The sequence below is a fragment of the Carassius auratus genome, chromosome 29 (genome assembly GCF_003368295.1).
Source record: "Carassius auratus strain Wakin chromosome 29, ASM336829v1, whole genome shotgun sequence".
NCBI classification, from domain to species: Eukaryota; Metazoa; Chordata; class Actinopteri; order Cypriniformes; family Cyprinidae; genus Carassius; species Carassius auratus.
This window is the reverse complement of record NC_039271.1, coordinates 15,830,903-15,856,080: the sequence shown is the minus strand read 5'-3', so window position 1 is coordinate 15,856,080 and position 25,178 is coordinate 15,830,903. Positions and strand designations below refer to the sequence as shown.

At 38.6% G+C, this 25,178-nt stretch overlaps 1 protein-coding gene and 1 pseudogene across 9 annotated transcripts in view; both read left to right on the top strand.

The window, feature by feature from the left end:
- The window catches only part of LOC113048222 (membrane-associated guanylate kinase, WW and PDZ domain-containing protein 2-like), a 202,626-nt gene extending 188,631 nt beyond the window's left edge, over positions 1–13,995 (top strand). For 3 of the 9 annotated variants that reach the window (XM_026209866.1, XM_026209864.1, XM_026209867.1), the window contains 4 exons: positions 3,236–3,452; positions 3,575–3,718; positions 5,804–5,942; positions 10,555–13,995. In XM_026209866.1, the coding sequence (XP_026065651.1) occupies positions 3,236–3,452; positions 3,575–3,718; positions 5,804–5,942; positions 10,555–11,237 (1,183 nt within the window). In that variant the 3' untranslated portion in view covers positions 11,238–13,995. Of the gene's footprint in view, positions 1–3,235; positions 3,453–3,574; positions 3,719–5,803; positions 5,943–7,449; positions 7,558–10,554 lie in introns of all 9 variants that reach the window. The other 6 variants (XM_026209868.1, XM_026209870.1, XM_026209869.1 and 3 more) reach the window with 5 other exon arrangements.
- A 3,767-nt stretch (positions 13,996–17,762) lies between these two features.
- LOC113048221 (nuclear pore complex protein Nup107-like) lies at positions 17,763–24,835 on the top strand (annotated as a pseudogene).
- The last annotated feature ends 343 nt before the right edge of the window (positions 24,836–25,178 follow it).

Here is a 25,178-nt window from a genome sequence, read left to right as displayed (position 1 = left end):
ACAGTAGTCCAGCCTTGAGGAGATAAAGGCATGGACAAGTTTCTCTGCATCTGGAAGAGTTAACAGGGGGCGGAGTTTGGAAATTTTTCGTAGCTGATAAAATGATGTCTTACACAGATGTTTTATGTGGCCGCTGTAGGTCAACTGTGCATCAAGCTGAACCCCCAAATTTGTGACTGAGGAGGAGAGAGTAATAATCTGGAACCGGAGGGAAGGAGGAGCCTGACAGAGCCGGAGGGATGGAATGACGAGGTGGAACCGGAGGAGTGGAGTCCCGAGGCGGCGGATGGTCGACGACTGACCAAGGTGGAGCCGGAGGGACGAGGGAGCCCGGTGGAGCAGGTGGGATGACAGGCCACGGTGGAGACGAGGGAGCTAAGAGCCAAGGCGGAGCCGCTGGGTCGAAGGACCGAGGAGGAGTCCAGGGCTCGGAGGCTGGAGGCGGAGACAGGGCCTTAACGCGCCAAGGCGGAGCCGGAGACTGGCAGTCCAGCGGCGAACCATCGCGCCCCGATGGCGCGGACTGAGGGTGAGCTGCAGGACTGACTGGCACCAGCAGGGATGACGAGGAACTGGCTGGTCTAGGAGGAGGAGAGAGGAGAAGGATGGGAGGAAGGAAAGGAGGATCAGGACTGGACGGAACCAGCGAAAGTGGAGCAGAGGGACCAGCAGGTCCTGGAGGAGGTGGGAGAGGGAGGCCGGGAGGGAACACAGGAGATACAGAAGATTCAGAGCTGGGCGGAACCAGCGGACACACAGAAGATTCAGGGCTGGGCGGAACCAGCGGAGACACAGAAGATTCAGGGCTGGGCAGAACCAGCGGAGACACAGAAGATTCAGAGCTGGGCGGAACCAGCGGAGAGACAGAAGATTCAGGGCTGGGCGGAACCAGCGGAGAGACAGAAGATTCAGGGCTGGGCGGAACCAGCGGAGACACAGAAGATTCAGAGCTGGGCGGAACCAGCGGAGACACAGAAGATTCAGAGCTGGGCGGAACCAGCGGAGAAACAGGAAACTCAGTGCTGGGCGGAACCAGCGGAGACACAGAAAACTCAGGGCTGGGCGGAACCAGCGGAGAAACAGGAAACTCAGTGCTGGGCGGAACCAGCGGAGACACAGAAAACTCAGGGCTGGGCGGAACCAGCGGAGAAACAGGAAACTCAGGGCTGGGCGGAACCAGCGGAGACACAGGAAACTCAGGGCTGGGCGGAACCAGCGGAGAAACAGAAAACTCAGGGCTGGGCGGAACCAGCGGAGAAACAGAAAATTCATGGCTGGATGGAACCAGCGGAAATGGAGCAGAGGAAATGACTGGAGGAGGTAGGAGTGGGAGACTGAGAGGGTATACAGGGGAATCAGGGCTGGACGGACCCAGCGGGGAAACAGGAAAATTAGGGATTACCTCCATAGACCAGTCCATCAGATCCAGAACTTGCTCCATATGACTTTCAGAGACTGTATAAGGCTCACCCTCAGTCGCAGGAGTGTGGGCAGGGCTTTCCTCCACGCCCTCGATCTCCACTAGGACTCCCACGATGCACGGTGTTGCCGGCTCACACACCTGGTCAGTCGCGCTCTCGAGATCCTGTTCCCTGTCAGTGGATGGCTCGGGCTTTGCGGCTGCGGTGGGCTCTGGCTCCGTGTAGCGAGATGGTGGCTGGCTGGTCTCTGGGTCGGGAGTGGGACTGGCGAGATCCTCTATGGGGCAGATGGTGAAAGATGAGCCATTTCTCGCCAGAGTCCACTCCACGTATGCGGCGAAATCCTCCCGAGGACCATCTTCGGGCGACAACGCTCTGCACTTGGAGTTCAGGCTGGTGTTGTAGAAGGTGCAGAGCGCGTCGTCCGGGTAGCTGGTGTCATTGGCTAATAGAAGAAACCGTCTGGTATGATCCTCGAGAGAATGTCCTTCCTGCTCCAGCATGAGGAGAAGGAATTCGGGGCTATAGAGGGGATCCATAGAGACTACGAAACAAAAGGACTGTGAAACAACAAAAACAAAACGGAGGGGAAAACACGCAGTTTTAAACTTTCTTTTTTAGGTCGGGTCTTCTGTCACGGTTTACGCTGCCTGAAGGAATACGGAGTCGAGGATAAACGGAATAAGGCTTTTAATATATACCATTCATGGAGCACAGCGATAGACACACGTAAGTCAGTGATTTAGTCACAAGTGAGGATCAAGTGAAGAGACCCGACAAAACAGAACTGAAAGGACAAGGCTTATGTACAGCGGATAATGGGGAAACACAGGTGGATGGAATCACTAAATTAACACACATGAGGAAGAGAATAGACACACCTGGGAACTAATCAAACCAAAACACGGAAAGACAGAAACTGGGTCACGGGCAAAAACACACAAAATGAGTCCAGGTGTGACAGCACCCTTGTATGTTATGACTGATATTAATAAATGTACAAAACAAAAACAAAAAAATCTGTAATTTAAAATGCTAATGGATTTAGACCACAACATAATTATATACAGCATGAAAGTTATTAATTATATACATTTTGCTAAAGATTACTTCTAACCAATATGGAAAGGAAATAATGTGCATCCCTAATAATTTGAAAGGATGAATTCAAGTCAAACTTCTTCTGTATTCCAGTTAAAACTCTACTAAAGTTCACTATTTATAGAGTGAATCTGAACCTCTCTGAGTCACAGACTCCCTCTCACTGTTAGGTTGTTGCGTAAAATCACTTATCTCTTACAGAACTGAATTATTTACCTACATGGCTCTTTAAAACAGTTTTTAATCATTTATATAGCCTGCGGGGACCAATGATTTCACTTCCTCTCCATGCTCACTCAAGTTTCAATATACACCCTAGAGCTCCTCGGGCTTCGCCATTTTCAACAGAACATTATCCTGCATTAAACTTTTAAATTCATTAGAGAGGTAGCTCCGTCAGTGGGAAGTCATTTTTGACGGCATCTGCTGGAAAACGGACGTAAACGGAGTAAATATTATGAGAGAATCTCCTTGTGTGTGTGGGTGTGTACAGTATATAAGATACACTATTTATATATATATATTATTTATATTTATATATATTTATTATTTATATTATATATATATATATATATTATATATATATATATATATATATATATATATAAGTGAAGTGACATTCAGCCAAGTATGGTGACCCATACTCATATATATATATGCATAAGACTCAACATCACCAAATGCCATTGGTTCTGCTCTTATTGGTTGTTCAGCTACAGGTCAGAGGTGAAAGCAAGACAGGACGTAAAGCCCGATATTCGGCAGCCGTTCACTGATTACCGGCAGCCCCCGGTGGACTACCGACACCCTCCTGTAGCAGACTACCGACAGCCACCAACGCTCGATTATAGACACCCCCCACTGCTAGACTACAGACAGCTGTCCACTGACCCTCGCACCTTTCCCTTACCCGACTACAGGATGCCACAGGTAGCTCTGCTGCTACTATGTATTATAATTCATCACTGAAGTGGCACTGACAGTTCATTTCCATAAAATATGCATTATGCATGCCCATAAAATGTCCATAATATTTATGTGTGTGCTTGCAGGATTTTGATTACTTCACGGTTGATTTGGAAAAGGGTATGAAAGGTTTTGGCTTTAGTATCCGTGGAGGCCGCGAGTATAAGATGGACCTGTTCGTTCTGCGATTGGCTGAAGACGGACCAGCAATACGCAATGGAAGAATGAGGGTGAGCTTTCTGCTGTCTGTCTTAACTGTCTGTCTGTCTATCTATCTATCTATCTATCTATCTATCTATCTATCTATCTATCTATCTATCTATCTATCTATCTATCTATCTATCTATCTATCTATCTATGTCTGTCTGTCTGTCTGTCTGTCTTCGTCTGTCTTTTGGTCTGTTTATATCTGTCTGTCTGTCTGTCTGTCTGTCTGTCTGTTTGTCTATCTATGCATCCATCCATCTTCTGTCTTTCTGTATGTCTGTCTATCTGTCCATCTACCCATCCATCTTATTTTGCTGCTATTCTGTTCCTTGTTCAGCTTGTATCTGTAATGAAGCTGTCATAGCTAATGTGAATAAAACAGTCCCCTTAGGATATTCTCTCTTTTTTCCTACTCTCATTACAGCCTTTCATATTTAGTCCATTACCTACAGATCACACACAGTGACCGTTCCCTTACATTCCAGAGCCTCAGTTCTGACTGTAAACATCATCCTGTCTTCTTTTGGAGCATGAATATAACCGTAGCACAAAATGCCTTTTGAATCTATAATTAGTTTGTGGTGGAACAGACCCATGGTATTTAAAAAGTCCATTAAGCATGAAGTCATATAGCCCCCGATAGACACCGCTGCTGCTGTAGATTTCCACACATGACCTCTAGATACACCAAAAACATGAGTGATGCTGACACTGCTAGCTGTGATGCTTTTGCTAACAATCTCAACCCCAGAGGTCAGAGGAACCAGCCCCAGACATAGTGTAAGAACAAAAAAACGAGACACTCCTTGTCAGTAATGAGAGAGTTGAGGGTCATACTGCTCTCTGCCCCTCATTCAAACAAGACCTTAATGAGTCATAAAAAGCTAGCCGCCCAGCACTGGCAGCGACCTGCCCGGACTTCCACATTATCTAGACCATTTGAGAGGAATACTCCATTTGTTACTATAATTGGCTAATTCTTCTTCCTCAGCCCCTGGTCAATTAGTCCAAAGTCACAAGACAAGTTCAGTGCACCTACATGCTCAGCATTAGCATATATGCTTTTCCTGTTTTAGGGGCACCTATATTTTCAAAATTACGCAACCTTGTCTAAATGATTTGTTTCTGTATTAAGGGAAATTATGATAGTCTTTATTAAAGTTGTGAAAAATAATTTTCCTAATTGATTTGAAAATATTCAATAACTATTTGATATATGGTTATAACATATACGTATAATATATATATTTATATTATAACTTATAAAAATATAAAAAATATATTATTAATTGTGTGTGTGTGTGTGTGTGTGTGTTTAGAAATTATAACATATTTTTATAACATGAAACTATCTTAGCCCACACACACAAAATGAGATCTACAGATTATGCACAATAACAGTAATATTGCTCACATCAAATAATCAGACAGTACTGACAGTAACTTTCTTCAAATTTATGGTTAAAGGCACTGGATTCGCTATACAAGTGGCACTTTAATGGCTATGCTTTAGTAAAAATGAATTTAGAGACACAAGCGCTGCTAGAAATATTAAGTTAAATCATAAAAGATTTTTTTTTTTAACAACACTAATTGTAGTAATATTGATCATACCGGCTTCCTTTGTACCAAAGAAGGGCAATTAACCAGTCCCTCGTTATCCTCAATAGTCATACACCTTCCTCAGGGTTGATGAAGAGCTTCAGTATTGTTGCTCATAAGAACCTTGTACCCATGATTCATTCATCCATTTATGTTAATTCTGAAATTAATTAGTACTCGAGCTCATTCATGACTGCTTATGAAGATTAGCACGTAACCAAAACAGCCGACTTGAGCTATGGACCTATATTGATCCTACTGAATAATTATGTGTAATAAATGATAGTCATATTAATTTTATCATTAAAACCAGAGAGGGTGCAATTCAAAGCTGTCAGAAAATAATTACTGCTGTTCTGTACGTGCATTCGCACATCTGTCTTCACAAACTTAGGTTTTTGAATGCTATATAAACATTCTGGAGAGTAGACTGTTTGCTTAGGATGGATTTTCCACCAAAAAGGCCTTTTTCAACAGATAATAGCAATGTTTTGTCTGTTTTTCAGGTTGGTGATCAGATCATTGAAATAAATGGGGAGACCACGAGGGATATGACCCATGCTCGGGCCATTGAGCTCATCAAATCGGGTGGCCGTAGAGTTCGGCTGCTGCTCAAGAGAGGCACAGGGCAGGTCCCTGAGTATGGTAGGTTTACACAGATTGTCTGAACACCTACCTTACTGCTCAGAAATGTCTACAGCTTTAGCTCACTTAGTTTACAGGGTCTCAAGAGATGTAGTAACCATCAGTTTGTCTTATTATATGACAGATCTTTGGAGAAGGTCTTATTTTATTGGTTAATGTATAAAGAAATTAATAATATATCAGATTAGCAGAAGATCACAACATACATGTTGAAATATGTTGTGAAATAATGGATTCTTGTAGATTTATTCACACCAGGAGCAAAAAATGTGCAGTTGACAGGTTTTATTGGATACATTACTATTAATGATCTGCTCTCGATGGGAATTCCTAGTTGATCATTTTAGAAAAAGGTCACGTTTTTCTCAAATGCTTTAGCTCATTTTTTAAGCAGTCTTAACATTCTTTTAACTGTAAGTGCAACTGTTTTAAATGGGACATAACACACAATTTTCACACACAATTTACATGCTTCTTAACTAGTTATAGTGTCATTAAATTGGTTAATGGCACCAAAATGGAACCTTTACTGTCAATGTGAGCTGTAGTAATCCAAAAGCTTTAATCGACCCTGGAAAGGTTTTTTTTTTTTTTTTTTACACTGACTGCTTATACTATGGCCGAATATCAGTTTTATCTAGCTGAATGATATTGTGTGTCATATTGAGCTTTTTAGAAACAGATTTCAAGAGTAAGTAAAATTATGGCTGTGTCCAACAAACTTTTTTATTCTGCAAAACAGGTTGCGTTGGTATGTGTTTTGATAAATATTTAACTTTTTTACTTAAGATTCATTCAAATGAGATACCAAAGATCATCTCAACCAATGTTCATCACATAAGCAGATTAATATTTAAAAGTATTTTCTTATATATAATTTTTCCTCTTTTCACTAAATGTCTAATGTTAAAAAAGAATAAAACAACAAAAACATCTAGCTAGGTTAGCAGATTACCCCTACAAGTACATATATATCGCCATCAGTTCATACTGCTGTTAACACTTTCTTCAACAACCAATATAGGAATGTTTTAGTTGTGAAGAACACAGTAATTTTACTGAGAATTAACTAATGTGTTTAAATCAGCAAGTTATGTGGATTGTTTTTCTGCCAATTTTGGACACATGTGCCAAAACATGTAGAACTTGCATAAAATTAATAAGAAAATATTTTAAAAGCAACAAAGTGTTCAATTATCTGTTTTGAGAGACAAAAAAAATCTCATTCAATCATTGAGCCAAAGCGATTGAGGAAAAAAAAAACATTCTATTGTACACTAATACAATTTTCCTGCTAACACAACACTTCATTAACATGACTGTGGCAGCATGCTCTTTGTATTAATTTAGATATAGCTAGTCTTCTCTTTCATCGGTGTTATGGCTGTTAGTAAATACAGTAATTCTCACTTCCGTTCTCAATTTTCCTCACTGAATACTATCTCAGCACTGATCTTAATACTGTCTTAGCCTATGGCTGCTGTTCTAACCCTAATGATTGGTCTAGGTTGTTACTTCACCTCTTATAGGAATGGTACCTTCCAGTCTCTCCATGTGCATGAAAAGTGACCATGGCTCCCCCTATTTCTTCCTAATGGGCCATCCTAAAGACACGGTTTGTAACAGCGTGCATGCCTTCTAACACACCAATCATTCTTTCTTGGAGTGCTGTGGTTTGGATTTTTTTTATTTAATTTAATTTTTATGTACAGTATATAAAATTTATTTATAACTTATAGCATATATAGATGATAACATTGTGTGTTTTGTATCTGAATCTATTTGCAAATGTGCATTAAAATCATAGTAATTTTATATCACCAAATAATAATATTGAATATATTTTGAATATTTAGTATAATGTCCAACCATAATCTGTTTACATCATACAGTGAAAGCACGTCTATTAAAATTCACACACTGAAACAGAAACAGCAGATCTACCCCTAGATCCACATAGATTATTACCATTCTTGTAACTGACTCTCCATTGTGATGAAAACTAAATGCTAATGAGCACATAACAGCCTCTGAAACAACCATATGCACACTTGACTTTGAATTCCGCTCAAACTTGGTGTTTAGTATCCTAATGAGATCTCAGAAACCTACCTGAAAAACAGTCATCATGGGATGGTTTTATATTCCATACCTGTCTTCTATTTCACAGTGAAAAACCCTTTATGAGCTTGGATTCATCTTTTTCCTCTATAGGCCAGTGATTTCTACACCTGGACCATATAAACAAGATAAATTTACCACAGTAAATTTGAATTAAAAATGTTTTCTTGTGTTGAAATTAATTCCCAGCCAATGTGATTGTTAGCACACGTTGAAATGGCCTCCTGGGTGCATATGTGCTTCGTAGGTTGGTAGAAAGCTGAGCAGTCCTCAGTGTATCCTGTGATATATAAGGAGACAGGTTGGATTAGGGATGTATGATGAGAATATTAAGGTTGGTGACACTTTCAGTTTGGGTTGCGAGTGTGTGGATAAAATATGCTATTGTGTATTGGGAGTCTGAGTAGAGGAAGAGTAGAGATGTCAGCATCTTGGTGTGTAGTGATGTGTATGTGCATGTTTGTGTTTGTGGAGGTTGGGTGGATAGCAGAATAAGCCCATGGGACAACCTGATTCCACATCCAGCATACACACATGAAACTAGATTTCCCATTTCCTGTCAGAGATGGGTGTTGGTTTGGTATGTACTTTATGCAAACTAGGGCTGGTAATTTAATGCATTAATTAATTAATTATGGCGAAAAATAATGCGTTAAAATTATTAACGCATTTAACGCACTTGCCCTGTCCCAGATTTATGTGGATAATCTGCCATTTCATACAGTCGATTGATGAGTAATATGAGGCAGAGCGACAACTTACTGCGTGATGGAGCCTAGAGAATATCCCTAAATGTTTATATATGGGGCAAAATGCCCCTGTTTGAAATTTTGTCTCATATTTACATCATATAGTTAAGAAATATCACACGAGCTATAGGTTAAGTGCAATATCACATGAGTGTAAATGTGATACTCCTCTTATACAACAGTTCATTAAGAAGTTAATATTATGTTATTTTAGACTCAATGTTGTCTGTTTTGCTCAATTTTGCCAACCAGAAGATAAAGACAAAGCAGAACCATTCATCTCTGAGCAAACAGCAGAGGAATTTAATTACTTAATCCATATTTTGAACTGATTTGGCACGTTGAACCATTGGCATATGCTTTAGCTTAGAAGTGGTGCTGCACAGAGCGATCGGTGTATGACATCAAAGTACTGCAAGGGCAATTCAAAAGGACAAGGAGTCATCTGCTCTCTAAAGCTGTTGTGATACTTTGATGTCACACACCGATTGGTATGATGGTGGTGATCCGCTTCAAGTCGAACAAGCCTAATGATTCAATGAACCATTCATAAAGAACCATTTACTTCACTCCTGAATGAATCAGCAATTTGAACAAATCAAATGAATGAATAAATGATGACTTAATCGATTAATAATCGATGACTTAATCATTAAGACATTTACCACCACTTACTGGCAGTTTTAGTTTATTATGTAAAGTATCATTTCATTAAAGAAATAATTTTATATTTGCATAGTAATAATAAGAAAATTAAGAAAATGTATTATTAAAGTTATAGTTCACGCAACCAAAAATGACAATTCTGTCATCATTGACTCACATGGTCCAAAAGAGTATATGTAATAAATTTGATCAAACTAAATATTTCTTGTTGAACCTACTTTTTGTAAGTTCTCTTTGATGCTTTGCACAACAATGACTTTAAATTATATTTTCATAGTAATTTGTTCACATTTGATGTGCGATTAATTATATGAATTAATCACCACATCATGTAATTAATTAGATTTTTTTTTTATTATTATCGCTTACCGGCCCTAATGCAAACCTTTATTTACAAACAATATCATAAAGTCCTTTGTTTATTTACAAGAAACATATTGTGGCAATTCCATGATACACTGACAGTATGAGTTGGTAATATACCATGGTACTGTAGTTAAATGGCATTCCAACATAATTATCATAATACATATCCCATACCATTTGCATGGTACAATGTAGAAAACAGCCGTGGTAATATCACAGTATTTTTTGGTACTTTTTTGTTAATGTGGTTTGTGTATTTTTTTTCCGAAAACCAGTTAAGTGCTAATCCCACCTTGCAGCAGATTCTAAAGAAGATTTTGTTGGTCATGCAAATCACAGTGCTGACTGCCTACACATACACAACACTGAAAGAATGACTAACCCCTAACCCCAACCTAAACCCTAAAATAGTATTTTGATAGATAGAAATACTGTTTGTCATTGAATCCATTACAGTTTGAACTGAATCTATAAAGTCAGAATTTTTCTCAGTATGATTGAGTTGATCGATGAAACCGGCTGCAGGGTTGGGTTTGCACTGAACTGGTTTGGGGATTGTGTGGTTCATGTTTATTAGATAGTACTTTTTTGCCAGTGTAAGCCTTGGTTCCACTTATCTTTCTTACTCTAGTGTGTGAGCGTGTTTCCATTTGTGCTTCTTTCTTTTTTGGTTTGAATATTTGTATGTAACTGTTTCCATGTTTCCCCAGCAGATAGTCCCGCCCCCTGGGATGCTCACACTACAGCCTCCCCAAGTCTGTCGGAAGTAGCACCACCCCTCGACAGTTTACCTAATCCATCAGCTTCTTCTCATATGAACCCACCCACCAACCCACCTCATACATCATCCTTGGAAGCAGTAGGTCCAGACTGTTGCCAGGATCCTAGAGGCCCAGAGAGCAGGGCTCAAGCCAGTGTGGGGAAGAGGTCAGCTGTGGCAGGTGGAGTTGGGGGTGGGACCAAACAGAGGGAGGGTAGCAGGACCAACCATCGCTCTAGTGGAGGGAAGAGTCAGCAACAATACCTTGATGAAATTGCAGGAGAGCCCAAATCCCACAAAAGCAGCCGGGCAAAGTCCAAGGAGCGCAGGAGGGAGCAGAGCAACACACCTCGAAAGCGAGACTCACCTAAAACTTCTCCAAATGTTACCAACATGAATGGGGGAAACGGATGCTTAGATGGTTGCAACAACCAACATGGAGCTCTGGTGCCAATCATAGCCCTACCAAAGGAACCAGAGAAAGTGCAAATGAGTCATCCCAGCCACAATTCCAAGACCAGCAGCATTGCATCAGGCAGGAAGGCCACAGTATCCCCAGGGCCCTGGAAGATCCCTGGTTCGGACAAGCTTCCCAGTACCCTGCGCTCAGCCAACTCCACCATCAGCAGATAACATCTCATAATAATCTCAGGCCCAAGTTTAAACATTACTTTTGGCCTTGACTTCTTTTGGCCAAGTTTTGAACCAATCTTTGGTCATGATCTGCCTTGATTTGGGACAGGTTGGGTTCGGGCTCTTCTTGATTGCTTTTTACAGGCTTGCTCTACTTGGAAGAGATTGGGTTTAACCTTGACTGGGTACCACCCTTCCATATTCCTCACTAAAGACCTTTCCATGCATTTCTAGACAGAGCATTTTTTATTTATATTTTATTCTAAGTTATTTTAATGGATATGACACCCACCACCTTAAGAACTGCAAGCATTCACTCCAAAAACGGAACCACGGTGGAATGAGTGATGCATGTTGCGTGCAAAAAGAATCCCAGACTTGTTTGAACTTGGGGAAAAGCACTCAAGATTCAGAGATGTACATGCACAGAGAACCACTGACTCTTGAACAACCACTGGTGGCTACAGCAATTTTTATACACTTTCGTTCAAAAATGAAGAATACTGAAGGAGTTGCTTGATATAGAGTTTTTTGTGTATTTGAAGAATGAATATGAATAAAAAGCTTCTAAATGAGTGGACACTCGACTATGGAACTCTGCCTTAAAGACTGACCTGCAGATGTCTGTATAAGGTTCGGTAAAATGAATATAGAAATAGATATATTATATGACTGCATATATGTAAGACATATTGTAAATATGGTCTTTACACATCATTGTGAGCCTATTCTTGAGTATTGATATCATACACAGTGTTAGAAGTTAGAAGAGTGTAATCTAGAATTCATTCCTACTTCACTTTTAGGTGCGTTCCCACTGACAGTGATATACACTTGAGTGGTTGCTAATAGGTGTTACTACTCAACTTGAATATAGATTTGTAACAGGAAACAGATCACATGACCTTCACTGTCTACACTGACATTGGTAGTTGGAGCCTCAAGTTCAAGATCAATGCCAATGGTCGCTTGTGTCTGATTTATAGCTACCAGTTGCTCCAAATCGCCGTCAGTGTGAGTACACAGATTCAGAAGGAGCTAATAAGCTTTGACCTTCTCTTGACTCTTAATCTATTCTCCCTTTACGTGAGCACACAAACAAAGCAATTTGAGTTCAAGATGATTTTGATTAAATATAGAATGGTTTGAATAGGGCAGAGTGCCTTATGCCAGGGGTGTCCAATCCTGCTCTTGAAGGGCCACTGTCTTATAGAGCGTAGCTCCAATACTAAATATACATACCTGAACCAGCTTATAAAAAACTTCAGGATTACTAGAAACATCCAGGCAAGTGTGTTGGGGCAGGTTGGAGATAAACTCCGCAGTACAGGAGTGGACACCCCTGCCTTATGCAGACCACTTGATGCTTTATTGGAGCTCTAAATCCTAGGCAACGGCATCAATAAAATAAAATAAAAGTAAGCTGCTATAAATTCATTGGACTACTTGTTCCGTAGAAACTGTGCAACAGTAATGCCAGAACTGAATGAGTATGTGGTCGCATCCCTGTCTCTGAATGCTGATTGGTGAATAGAGAGGTTGTTTTTTTGTCCACAATATAGATATATCAATATAAAATTCAAAGCTATTTTCATACATAGAAATAGAGGTGAGAGTCTTCTAAAAATAAGTGCAGATATTTATTAATGATATCTTTAACAGGAGTTCAAATGTTTGTTAAGCACTTTGTCTTTAAGTAGACGTGTATACATATACAATGCATTACTGGAAAGAGTATATGCTGTGCATCCATGATATTCATTGAATATTTCCGAGGAAGTTAATTCTCAAAATCCTGCTATGAAAATTTGTTTATTAGCATATTCCCATATAAAAGGTTGTGTCTCATTCACATGGTTCCTGCTAATAGCACATTGTGAAAGTACATGAAAAAGGTAATGAATGCTATTTGTTTTTACTTTTTTTTTTCTTTGAATTTCATCATCTACCTTGTGCTGTATTTAGATGTATGTACATAGACACAGTCTATCAGTCTCTACTAGCTAAGCTAGTAGGCTAAGATGTTAGCTTGCTAATCGAAGGCTAACTTAAACACAAAGAACCAATTAAAAGGTCTCGGCTAATGGAATTTCTTTGAGATTTCCTAGGTTATGCTTTGAAAAATCCACAGTAAATGAGGTCAAAGTTGAACATGTTTGAACTTTAAGTGTCATGTTACACATCTATGTGCCACACAGCAAGGTGGCTGAAGTCCCATTCACACAAAGATAACTATAAAGTTATAATAATTATTTTAATTCTATGAGAGTAGGATAATGATATTACGATGACACAGTGGAGAATCACTTTCTTCTTCTTTTTTTCAACTGATGAATCATAAAATCACTGACAACCAGAATCAGAATCCACCACTTTAAAATTGAGTTAGCATATAAAGCAGCAGACCACATGACAGCATTGTTTGCTTATAATAAACGGAATGTTATTATGAATTGATGTGGATGCTAACTTAGTTATCATTTTAGTTATCATTCTTGCCGTGAACGGGACTTGTCACTCTACCCTGAGTTTTGCTCCGTTGAGTTAATTGGACTGGGGAACATTGATGTGAGTCATGTGAAAGGGCTTCATACTTGAGCTTAAAAAAATAAATTTTTTGGAATGTTAAGGTGTAAGGGAACAAACTTTTGGGTTACATCTAGGCAATTATTCTGTGTTTTCTTTCATAATTCACATTTTTATGAGTTACATTGCCATAAATGTCACTGAAATAAATAAATATAAAATTTTACAATCACTTGGAGGTGAAATAGGTCATTTCTGTGCATCTAGTTGTATCAAACAGAACTGCAATTCTGGGCTGACAAAACAACATGGTTTCAACCAATTGCATGATTTTGAGGGAGAGTTTTAAGTGTATTTTATTTTTATACAGATTTTATAACCGATGGTGGCACAGAAATTACACACTTCAATAACCCAATGGTGCTTCATTGTGTATTCTTCCTGCAATACTGTCAAAAATGTTGTCCAATTATTAACAACTTTTATAATTTAGTTCATTTTAATTAATATATACGTCAATTGTAGTTCCTGTGAACAAGACCTCATCCATTCTATCCATTTTCATAATATGGTCTCTATTATATTCATCTCCCACAGAAATAAAGCGATGACGAGTTACACTGACGCTCTTTGACAACTGTTGTACATGACAAGGAGAGATGACAATGATCTAGTCATTACAAGATAGAGCTAACATTTCCCTGATAAAGACAAATTAATTGAAACACTCCAAAAAAGAGTGTGGATCTGTGGCTATTACATTGTGAGTGCTTCATCCTTCGAAATCCCAGACAGACAGTGACATTGTCAGAGCAAATGTATTTTTCATAGAGTACCAGCAAAGATTGTGTGCATATGAATGAGTAGGCTCACTACAAACACTATGATATCTCTCAGTAATGTTAGACAGGAAATTAACAAATTTATTTAAAGTACAAAATCAGCTTTAGGAATAAGTCATCTTAAAAGAACACTCCACTGAAAAAAAAAAAATAGGCTCATTTTATAACTCATTTTATAAGAATTAAACAGTTGAGTTTTACAGTTTTCGAATCCATTCAGCCTATATCCAGGTCTGGCAGTAGCACTTTTAGCATAGCTTAGCATAGATCATTAAATCTGATTAAATCATTAGCATCTCGTTGGGTGCAGCAGGCACAATGATATTACACAGCACCTGAAAATAGTCCCCAGCTAGTTGAGTTGAGTTGCCAGGGACTATTTTCAGGCGCTGCGAAATATCGTTGCGCCTGCTGCTCCCATGGCACGGCAGGAAAGTTCCTTGATTATTATGCCAGAATGAGAGAATATTTCCCGGCCATATTGGCCTAGGAAATCACAACTTTTCATTTTCTGTTGGTCTTAGTACACGATGTAACTACAGACGAGTCAAGTTTTAAATAGGTTAAAAATATAGAATTTCTTAGGTCATTTTTTAGAGGAGTTGGAAAATGAGCCTATTTAGCCCACGCTAAAGTGGAACGTTCCTTTAAGGCAAGAACCATACTCTATGCAAGAGCACAAATGTAGCGCAATGTAAGTGTGCGGTTTCATCGAACATCCTAAGCATCTATTTCTGAGCTACTATAAAACTAACTCATAACAAATCTTCAAACAAATCTTCAACCTTCAAATATCTTTGCTTTTGCACAATGTGTTGTAAAGGTGCATGGTTAATTTTTTGTAAGTGAAATCCAATTATTTCAATAGATATCAAATTGACTCAATCTAGATTTTGACTGAATCATAGATTTCGCAACAGGTTCAAGTTAGTGTGCTCGATTTGAAAGTGTCTTCTGTGTTAGCTGTACTTTATACATCACTACTAGACAATTAACCTTTTTGTCTTTGAAAATTGCTTAGTGACTTTTCTTTTTATTTATTTAGTTAGCTAATATCATGTTGAATAATCTTCAAATTTTAGCTTCATTACAAAAAAAAAAACAAAAAAAACAAGCTGAATTGTGCAGATATCACATTAATAATGCAATGTGTTACATTATGAATTGCATTCTGACACATGTGCAACGGAACAACAAGAAAGGTGATGAACTTGCATAGTTAGCTTTTGCATTCATGTACTTGTAGGCTGTGTCTGGCCTTAGGTTTTTTTTTTTTTTTTTCTTTTTCTTTTTTTTTTATAGACTAGCTGGTTTGTTTAAAGAGAGAGTATAGTGTCAGTGCAGTCACACTGCTTTTCCATTTATTTTGTCTTGAGTTTGCCAAATGCTGAAGAGGCATCACTGAAATGATTCAACCTGATAAATAATGTGATTTAAAATGAGATGATTCATCGGTAGAGCCATGGAAGCAAGGCAATGCCCAAAAGGGGCTCTGTATCACTGTGTAGAACTTAAAGAAAAGCGCGGTTCACACTATACAGCTAAAAACGATAAAATATGACACTATGTATTATGACCTAGTCACAAAAACTGTAAGTTAGCTACTATTTTTATGAAATGCAACTCAATGGATATATACTTACTTTTGCAGAGCTCTTGTTTACTGTATGATATTTACTGAAAATCTGTCAAATAAAACCTTGACATGGTGTAAAGTGTTCAAAATGCAAGTGTTTTGTGAGTGTTTTCCCTTTAAGGCCGGTCTACATTGATTTCCTCCTGCACAATTAACCTTGTGATTATGCAATCAGTGGTTAAAGGGTCTTTATTTGAGAGGAGATGCTGAAGTGTACGCTGGGTAGAGGTAACATAATTACACGTTTATTGATAGAACACACAAAAAAAACCTAAGCTTAACTCCACAAGCTGAACTTTGGTCACTGTGCAAAACATACCTGATATTTATGCAGTGCATGAAAAATTATGATAATATGTGCATGAAAATTATGGAGTCAGATAATTTACATTTATTCCTTACAAATGAGGACAGTGGAAGCAATCAAAAACAACAAAAAGAGCAATGATATATAAGTGCTATAACAAGTCTCAGTTAGGTTAACACAGTACATGGGCTTTTCAATAATATAATAAATAAAAAGAAAACAGATACAATAGAAAAAGAATAGAGGAAGTAGTGTTAGAGGTCTTTACACACACACACACAGATGGCTAAGGACTCAGCTGCTCGGAGTGAGTTGGGGAGGTCATTCCACCAGGAGGGAACATTTAATTTAAAATTAATTAATTAATAATTTAAGATTATTAGGTGCAGTCAAAGCCAATTGAGGGTCCCGTTTACCTACTGTTTTATTTTATGGGGTTTATGTAGCCCTATATAAATGCAATTTATTCCTCTAATGGAAAAGTTGAATTTTCAGCAGCCATTACCTCATAGCTGTGCTAAAGAAGAAAATACAATTCCTCTAATAAATGCTTCCTCTAGAAAAACACTGTATTTACACTATATTATATACTACATTATGTATTAATGCTATATTATATACTACTCTGTATTTGACTATTGTTGGTTTGGCAGTATTTGTTTGATTTTTTATTTTTTCATAATTACTGGTTAAATGTTTTATTGAAAAGGTACCAGGTTGCATTTTGACAACAAGTCTCATCGGGTCAACTCACTAACATAGTGTATGTTCAGTATCTTCGTTCATGGAAAAACTTGATTACTTGACATTAGTATTGACATTGACAACTAGATGACATTTGTACGGAGAATCTGTTAAATAGCCACCAAATAGGCTACCACTTATGAGACGTGACATTTCAATTTAAATTCCAAATTAAAAAATGATCCCACCATACATATGTACTGTGCCATTAATGTAACAGACATGTAATATACATGTTGAATTTGATTAGGCAGGAAATATTTGTTAAATATATTAATGCAATATAATCAGGACTTGATTAAATGTAATCCTTACCGTATATTGCAATATACATTTCAATGGATTACGAATGGTAATTAAATCAAAAGAGGCCTAGCCGTGCGTGTAGTTCTTGCTGTGGCCAGTAGGTGACATACTGGTAATATTGTAATTACCCGTTCTTCCGCGCCAGTAGGGGGCAGTGTGACATGCACAGCTCAGAGGAACAATAGTATCAAAAGTGAAGGCGGTAATGAATGCAGTTGTGAATGTACAGACGAGATGGACTGGTAAGATATTACGTTTTATTTTTTATGTTGTTGTATGACTGTTATCTGATGACTTTATTTTATTCGTGGTTTGTTCTACTTTACATTCTCTTGAGAACGGCTCCACACGGCAGTTTAAAAGGTCGATATAACAACACGAGAGAGAAAAAATATGTAATTTTAGAGTTATTTTATGTAAATACAGCATTTCGGACCAGAGCGCTTTATGTTATGCAGAAGACTTAAAGTCATTTAGTTGTGCTTTGAGAGATATTAGCTATATTGGCTATTTGATTGTATTTTACAGGGAACTTTGAGTTATTTTAAGGTGCGTGTGTGTGTGTGAGAGAGTGAGTGAGAGAGAGAGAGAGAGAGAGAGAGAGAGAGAGAGAGAGAGGGAAACACAACACAAACACGTTAACCAGATAATGCACACGTCACACTACAACTACCTGGCTTTGAAAATCACATCCACAGGAAACTTTAATCATGCTGTGAATGAACTGAGAGAGAGAGATAAAGCATTCTACTCCATAAAACGGCTATTTAGAATTAGGCAGAAAATATTAGAATCAGTAATTGAGCCCATTGCCCTTTATGGCAGTGAGTTGTGGGGTCCACTGGCAAATCCAAATCAAGATCTCACCAAATGGGAAAAACATCCAATTGAGACCCTGCATGCAGAACTCTGTAAAAATATATTACACGTGCAACAGCTCACAACAAATAATGCATCAGGCAAGAATCAGGCAAATATCCTCTAATCATAAAGTTACAAAATAGGGCGATTCAATTCTGGAAACATCTGAAACTCCGCGACCCCCAATGATATCATCATAAAGCCCTGCAACACCAAGAGATGAGCAAAGAAAGCAGTCCCCTCCCTCAGCTGATCCAGAGCTTCAGCCCTGATGCTTCACTTACATCTACTGATGCTCTGAATCACAATCAGATTACTGCACAAATCAAACAGAGCTACATCACTCACTGGCAAACCCAAACACAGCTACAGAGTAAAGTGCAATCATGCTATTTGGCCCTAAAGAGAGAGTACTGAATAACAGAGTATCTGTTCACAGTGTTGGATAAGAAACTGAGAAGCACGTTGACCAGATACAGACTCAGCGGACACAAGCTGATGACAGAGACGGGCAGACACAGAAAAACATGGCTGCCCCCGGAGCAGACACTGTGTTCACACTGTGATCTGAATCGGATGGAAACAGAACTGCACTTTCTAACTGAATGCTCCAAATACACGGACATACGGACAGTGTCCTGTGATAAAACACATCAGATCCATCAGACTTTTAAAACCCTTTCAAACCAGGAGACACTGTAGAATCTGTTAGGAGAACACAAGAACTGCTGTGTGTTTGCTGCTCAGTATTTGTCTGCCTGTCACAAGAGAACAGAAAACACTCAACCTGCCCTGATCTGATGTTTCCAGCACATGAAGATTATGTTATGCCATATTACTCTATTGTATTACTATGATGTATATTTTGCCCTGTAAATCTAATACTTTCTTATTTTATTTTATTTCTAACTTATACACTTACATACACTAATTCATATTGCACTACATGCTTTATACGTTTAATATATTTGTATTATTGCTATTACTATTATTCTTTTTCTTTTTGTTAATACATATGTGCACTATTTGTAAGCAGCCCAGCTGTCACTGTTCGGCAATACAAATGTAAAGTTTTTGTCATGCCAATAAAGCTCACCTAAACTGAATTGAAAAACTGAGTGATAGAGTAAATATACAGTAACGTTAGTCAGTCTGAAGACAGAATCTGTGTTCAACTGTGTTTGTGAGTATATGACGTAATTATGGATAATACTGTTATTATCTCTCACATGTAATTCTGGTGTGTATTTTGTACAGGAATCAGACCTGGATGAGTCCAGCGGTTCGAGACATCGAGGTGACCCGTGCGGCCCGCAGAAAGAGTTCACACAAAAAAGTTGCATGTATCCTTACAAATTTTATACAACACTTTACAGTGCAGGTAGTTTTAAAGTAGCTTCACAGCAATACAAAGAAAAAATAAATTTGCTGATGATATAAAGTACTTCAATCTCAGCAATTATAAAATGGAAAACGGCTTTATAGAAGAAACTAGTGTTGTTAACCAGCTCACGAATCTTTTTTCGAGTTCATTTTAGCAAAATGTAATTAAAATGTTACATGTTACTTCCCCAACACATCAAGTACTTACGCATATGTTGATCACACTAAAAACAATACAAAACTAAAATGCTATAAGATACAGAAAAGATTAATTCATTCTTTACCCGGGTCTCCAGTCTGTGATTAGCTCACCTCATCTCTTGTCTGACAAGTCTTCGGGTTCAAGTCATTCCTCAATCACGTGACAGCCCCATGCGCTATTTCTGACATTTCTGTCACTGTGTTTTTGTTAACGTTTCTTCAGGATCTGTGGTGTGTTATTATTTTATAAATAAATAAAATCCTGTTATAAATAAAATATTGATTAATATGTCTTTTTGACTGCCTATCAGTAAATAAACACTAGGTTATAGAATATAATAATCCAAGCCTACAATACAAAGTATTTATAGCCTAGTTTGTTCATTTTTAATCCAATTTTGAGTTTGCTGGTGTAATAATTACTTTTCCTAGGCAGACTTGACATATTGGTCTTAAATTTGTATAAGAAGATTGTTCAAAAAGGACATAATGACATAAATTAAAAGCAAATAACATTTTGAATCCTAAACAAGTAATGGTAGCACTTTATTTTACAGTCCTGGTCCTCATGTACATACTATGTGCTTATTATAGTAATTACAATAACTATGTAATAACTAGTTACTAACCCTGAACCTACCCCTAAACCTAACCCTACCCCATGTAGTTACCTTGTATTACCAGAACTTTCTTAGATAAATACACTGTAAGTAAACTATAAGTACATGTAAGTACACGTACTGTAAAATAAAGTGCAACCCAAGTAACACTACAGATCTATAGTCTAATCTGAAGGGTGAACTCAAAAGACATAAATCATACAACAAGGTCATTTTTGAAGATTTAGAAGATTATACCATCATGACAGAAATTAAAAGCAACAATTTGAAACCAGAAATGCATCATGTAACTGTAAGAGTAAATCATAATTAAAAAATAATAATAATAATAATCAGTTCTATGCACCCATTTGTAAGGAAGGTTGTAAATGAACTAATTACTCTAGCCAATGCTGTCATGTCACAGGACAAAAGGACGAACAACCTGAAGACCCGAAAGATGAACTAATCAATTCTCTTTCCACCTCAGACTGCATAGGTTTAGCGTATGGGTCAAAAACCCGATAGACCTGAACTATGAACTAATCAGTTCTCTTTCCGGCTAAAGACTGCATTGACTGACAGGTGAATTACTACTAGCAGAACAAAACATAGAATATTGCGCGACTGAACGAATCACTCCCCGAGATGACTCGTTCTTCTTGAGTCATATTAAAAATTCAAGAACGACACATCACTAGTAAGTATGTTTCTGTGATTTCGTTTTTTTTCCTTTACTTGTGTGTTCAGTCCCACTGGCACAGGATAACACTCCTGGCACCAGCACTACCCCTGCGAGACCACCACTGCGCCGAACAACTGGATCTCTCCTCAAACAAACTTGTAAATAAACTTATTTTAATATCTCTCTCTTAGTTTGATGTTTGTGAATAGTGGTCTGTATTGATGTGCAATTTTTTTTTGTATTATGTACAGTCACCCCAAGAAGTGCCCTCAGGAATCCAGATGTGTCAGCCATCCTCGGGACAGGAAGCAGAACTCCTCGCTTCATCAACACACCCCGTACCAAAGGCAGTCTGAGCATAGTGTGTGCCCAGAATTCATATATATATATATATATATATATCCAGCTTCACTGAGGATGTCAATATGAGCGCTATCATGCTAAAGGAAGATGATCCTGGAGAGGTGGGTAAATAATCCTAATAATCATCATCGCCACTAATAAAGTGACCGTTTACATGATTTACAGCTCTCTCTCTCTCTTTTCTCCCCCCAGCTTCTCTCGGTTTGTTTCCTGAATTTCTGCAGTCATATTTGCAGCATGCGTCCACAGCTGTGTTTGATCTGTTAGAGGATTATGAGGCTCTCTGTCTGGAGAAGGTACACGCCTAGCAGTGCATTGACAGACTGGGAAATTCAGAACGATATGATGTTAATTCAAGTAGAAATATGTAGTTATTTACAATATAAATGTTATCTGTAATATAAGTTATCTTTTACTGCTTACTCAAGAATATTAAGCAGGACAACTGTTACTAAATTCCTAACGTACTGTTAAATCTCTCACACACAGAGTGCAGAGCGTTTTAGAAGAAGACATCATGATGGATATAACAGTAAGTGCATGTGTGACACTGTACTGGTTTACCTAGATGGAAAACATAAATGTCATTGCATAATATATTGCAAAATGTTAAACCTTATGATTTCACAAGATGTAGCCTGTTAGGTATAAAAACAGTAGATATACTGTCCAAAATGAACAAATAGAGTTCCAAGACTTTTAGAATGTCATAAAGTTACATCTTAGCAGTGCCACTTGGTTTGAGATTTTGTCCATTGCATTGAGATTCATTCATTAATGGTGACTTAGGCATCTGTGTTTTTTTTTGGAGCCACTGCATATTAACTTGTGTTGTCTTTGGAGATGCCCACTGAGAGTGAGAAAGCAGTAATGGAGCAGTTCTTCCAGAAGGATAGTATGGTGCGACAGAGCCAGGTACACATGCATTCATTAACACCCATCCTGCACATTTCTGCATGGAAAAACCACTTGAATTACTTCTGGTGTGCGTGTTGATTTAGCTGGTGGTGGATTGGTTGGAGAGCATCGCCAAAGATTAGATAGGAGACTTCTCTGATAATATTGAATACTATGCCAAGTCTGTGTACTGGTAAGTGATATTACTGCTTATTTATATGATTGAACATCTCAAAACTCATGCAGGTAGATCGTTTTATGGTGGATTGTTCGTGTGTAGGGAGAACACGATCCACACCCTGAAGCTGAGGAGGAATCAGTCCAGCGGTGGTTTTAGCAGGCCGCTGGTCACCGAGCTGGATCCCGATGCTCCCATCAGACAGAAGAGACCACTGGCAGACCTGGACAGAGAGGACGACACTCGCCTGCTCAAAAATCTCTTTAACCTCATAAGAGCTGGCATTACTGGTGAGGTGTGCGTTTGTTTTCTGAGGAGGACTTTTATTAAGAATGGGTATTCTGAAGACTCCATGCGGGAAATCTACCACCAGTGGGAGGAGCAGGGCATGGACACACCCCTTCCTGCGGAGAAGGAGAATGCTTTTCGGGAGCATCTGTGGATCCGTGCCTATCTGGTGAGGAACTGCATCTTTCTGCATCACTGTAATGAACGTGGTTACAGCAAGATGATCTTACTGTGAGCCCATTTGTGTTTTCCCCATCCCAACAGAAAGCTCACGAAGCTTTTAATGAGTGGTTCAAGCACATGAACTGTCCTCCGGTGAAACCCACAGCACCTGGTCAAGCTAAGTTTACAGAGAAGGTGGCCCATGAGATGAAACAAGCAGAGTACAAGGTCCGAACAGACAGTCCACACAGTGCCGAATACTTCTCTGTAGTGAACACTGTGTAATGGCTTTTTTTTTGTCACTTCCACCAGATGGAGTATGAGAACTGGCAGGGGTGTCTGGGAGCGCTGACCGAGGACTTATAATGTGCTGCTGTTCGTAGATGGAGGTTGGATGGTGGATGTCAGAGAGGTGAATAGGTTCTGTATTCATTTAAGGGTTTGGCTAACACAGCTGTCATGTCTGAGGTCATTTATAACCTTAAATACACACACACACACACACAGTGGGTATAGAAAAGAATCACCCCCTATAAATAATCACATTTTGTTGCTTTGCATCCAGCTGAATCCAAGTAGAAGATACAATACCAATATGTCAGAAAAAAAGGAAATCGCTGAGATGTTAACATCTATAACATCTCTTGGGTGCATTTTTTTGAGTGTAGGATGTCCTGTAATCATGGTGTGTTGTGTTTTTGCAGGACGCTGAGAAAGACTCTGAGCGTGCTCATCAGATGACTCTGCTGCGGCGTTTGTGTCTGCCCATGATGTCCGTCCTTTTGTTAACCGTACTGTAGTGCACTGAACGCCACCATGAGAGTCTGCATCTGGCAGACATCATCTCGTCTGACCAACACCGATTATATGAGGTGTGATGTCTGAAACATTCAAACAATTATTGTTAATATAAACATGAATATTGTTTGTTAATAAGACAATGGCTGAAATTGCAAGAGGTCACTCCTGAACCTAAGCGCTTATGGGTAAATATGATACTGTCTTGTTTTTAAATGCATTCATCTGAACTGTCTTTCTCTGTCAGGTTTTCTCTTAAGAGGAGCTGCAGAAGTTTCTCCAGAAGATGAGGGAATCCTCTCTGCTCCTGCTGGATAAAGGGCTGGATCCTCTTACATATGAGATTCTGCCCTAGACACTGTTTGTTTCATGCTATTCATGTCCTCAGAAAAAAATTAAAAGCTTTGTAATTTTGTGCTTGAATAAAGATTTGTTGTTTTGAATTTGGTAAATTGTTTAACTGGAGAGATGTTTTGTATATATACTGTATATAAATAAATAAAAAATCTCACCAATATGGTTAACTATAAAACCAGACAATTTCTTCAATTATTTAAAGGATGATACACCAACATTAATGTTAATGTGCAATATTTGTGAAAACGCATCTGTTTAGGTAAGAAGGGTTGGTTTTCACTGTTGTTTTGCAACAAGTGACACTCACCGGCTTCACAACTAGTTTTTAGTTTGATTCCAGTACATTGAAGGTTAAAAATGTACTCTAGTTTGGTTATATTTTGTCATGTGTGTTCTAATCCAACGATTGTTAGATTACTTAATGTGTACTCAATGTGTTTAACTGAATAAAAAACATATCTGCGACCTGTCCGAGTCATTCAGAGTGACTCGCAAATCGATTCAAACCGGTTTGCTGACCCGTATGTCCGACTCATTGAAAAGAACCGATTAAAAAAATGATTCAAACAAAAAAAAAAGCATCGTTAGTTCCTTCCAATTACAAACAGACGGAAGAAAATCCTGTTTTTCCGAGCATAGTGACAGAGAGTGAAGTCAATATAAAATACTATATAATCACCTCCTGTGATATCATAGAAAGTCTTATAGTTGTCACGACGATGTTCAACCGAGGTGCGAGTTCATTCGTCAAAAGCGACATAAGTTTTGGAGGCTTCTTGATTGGAAGCGTTCGAGTTGCACGCGGACC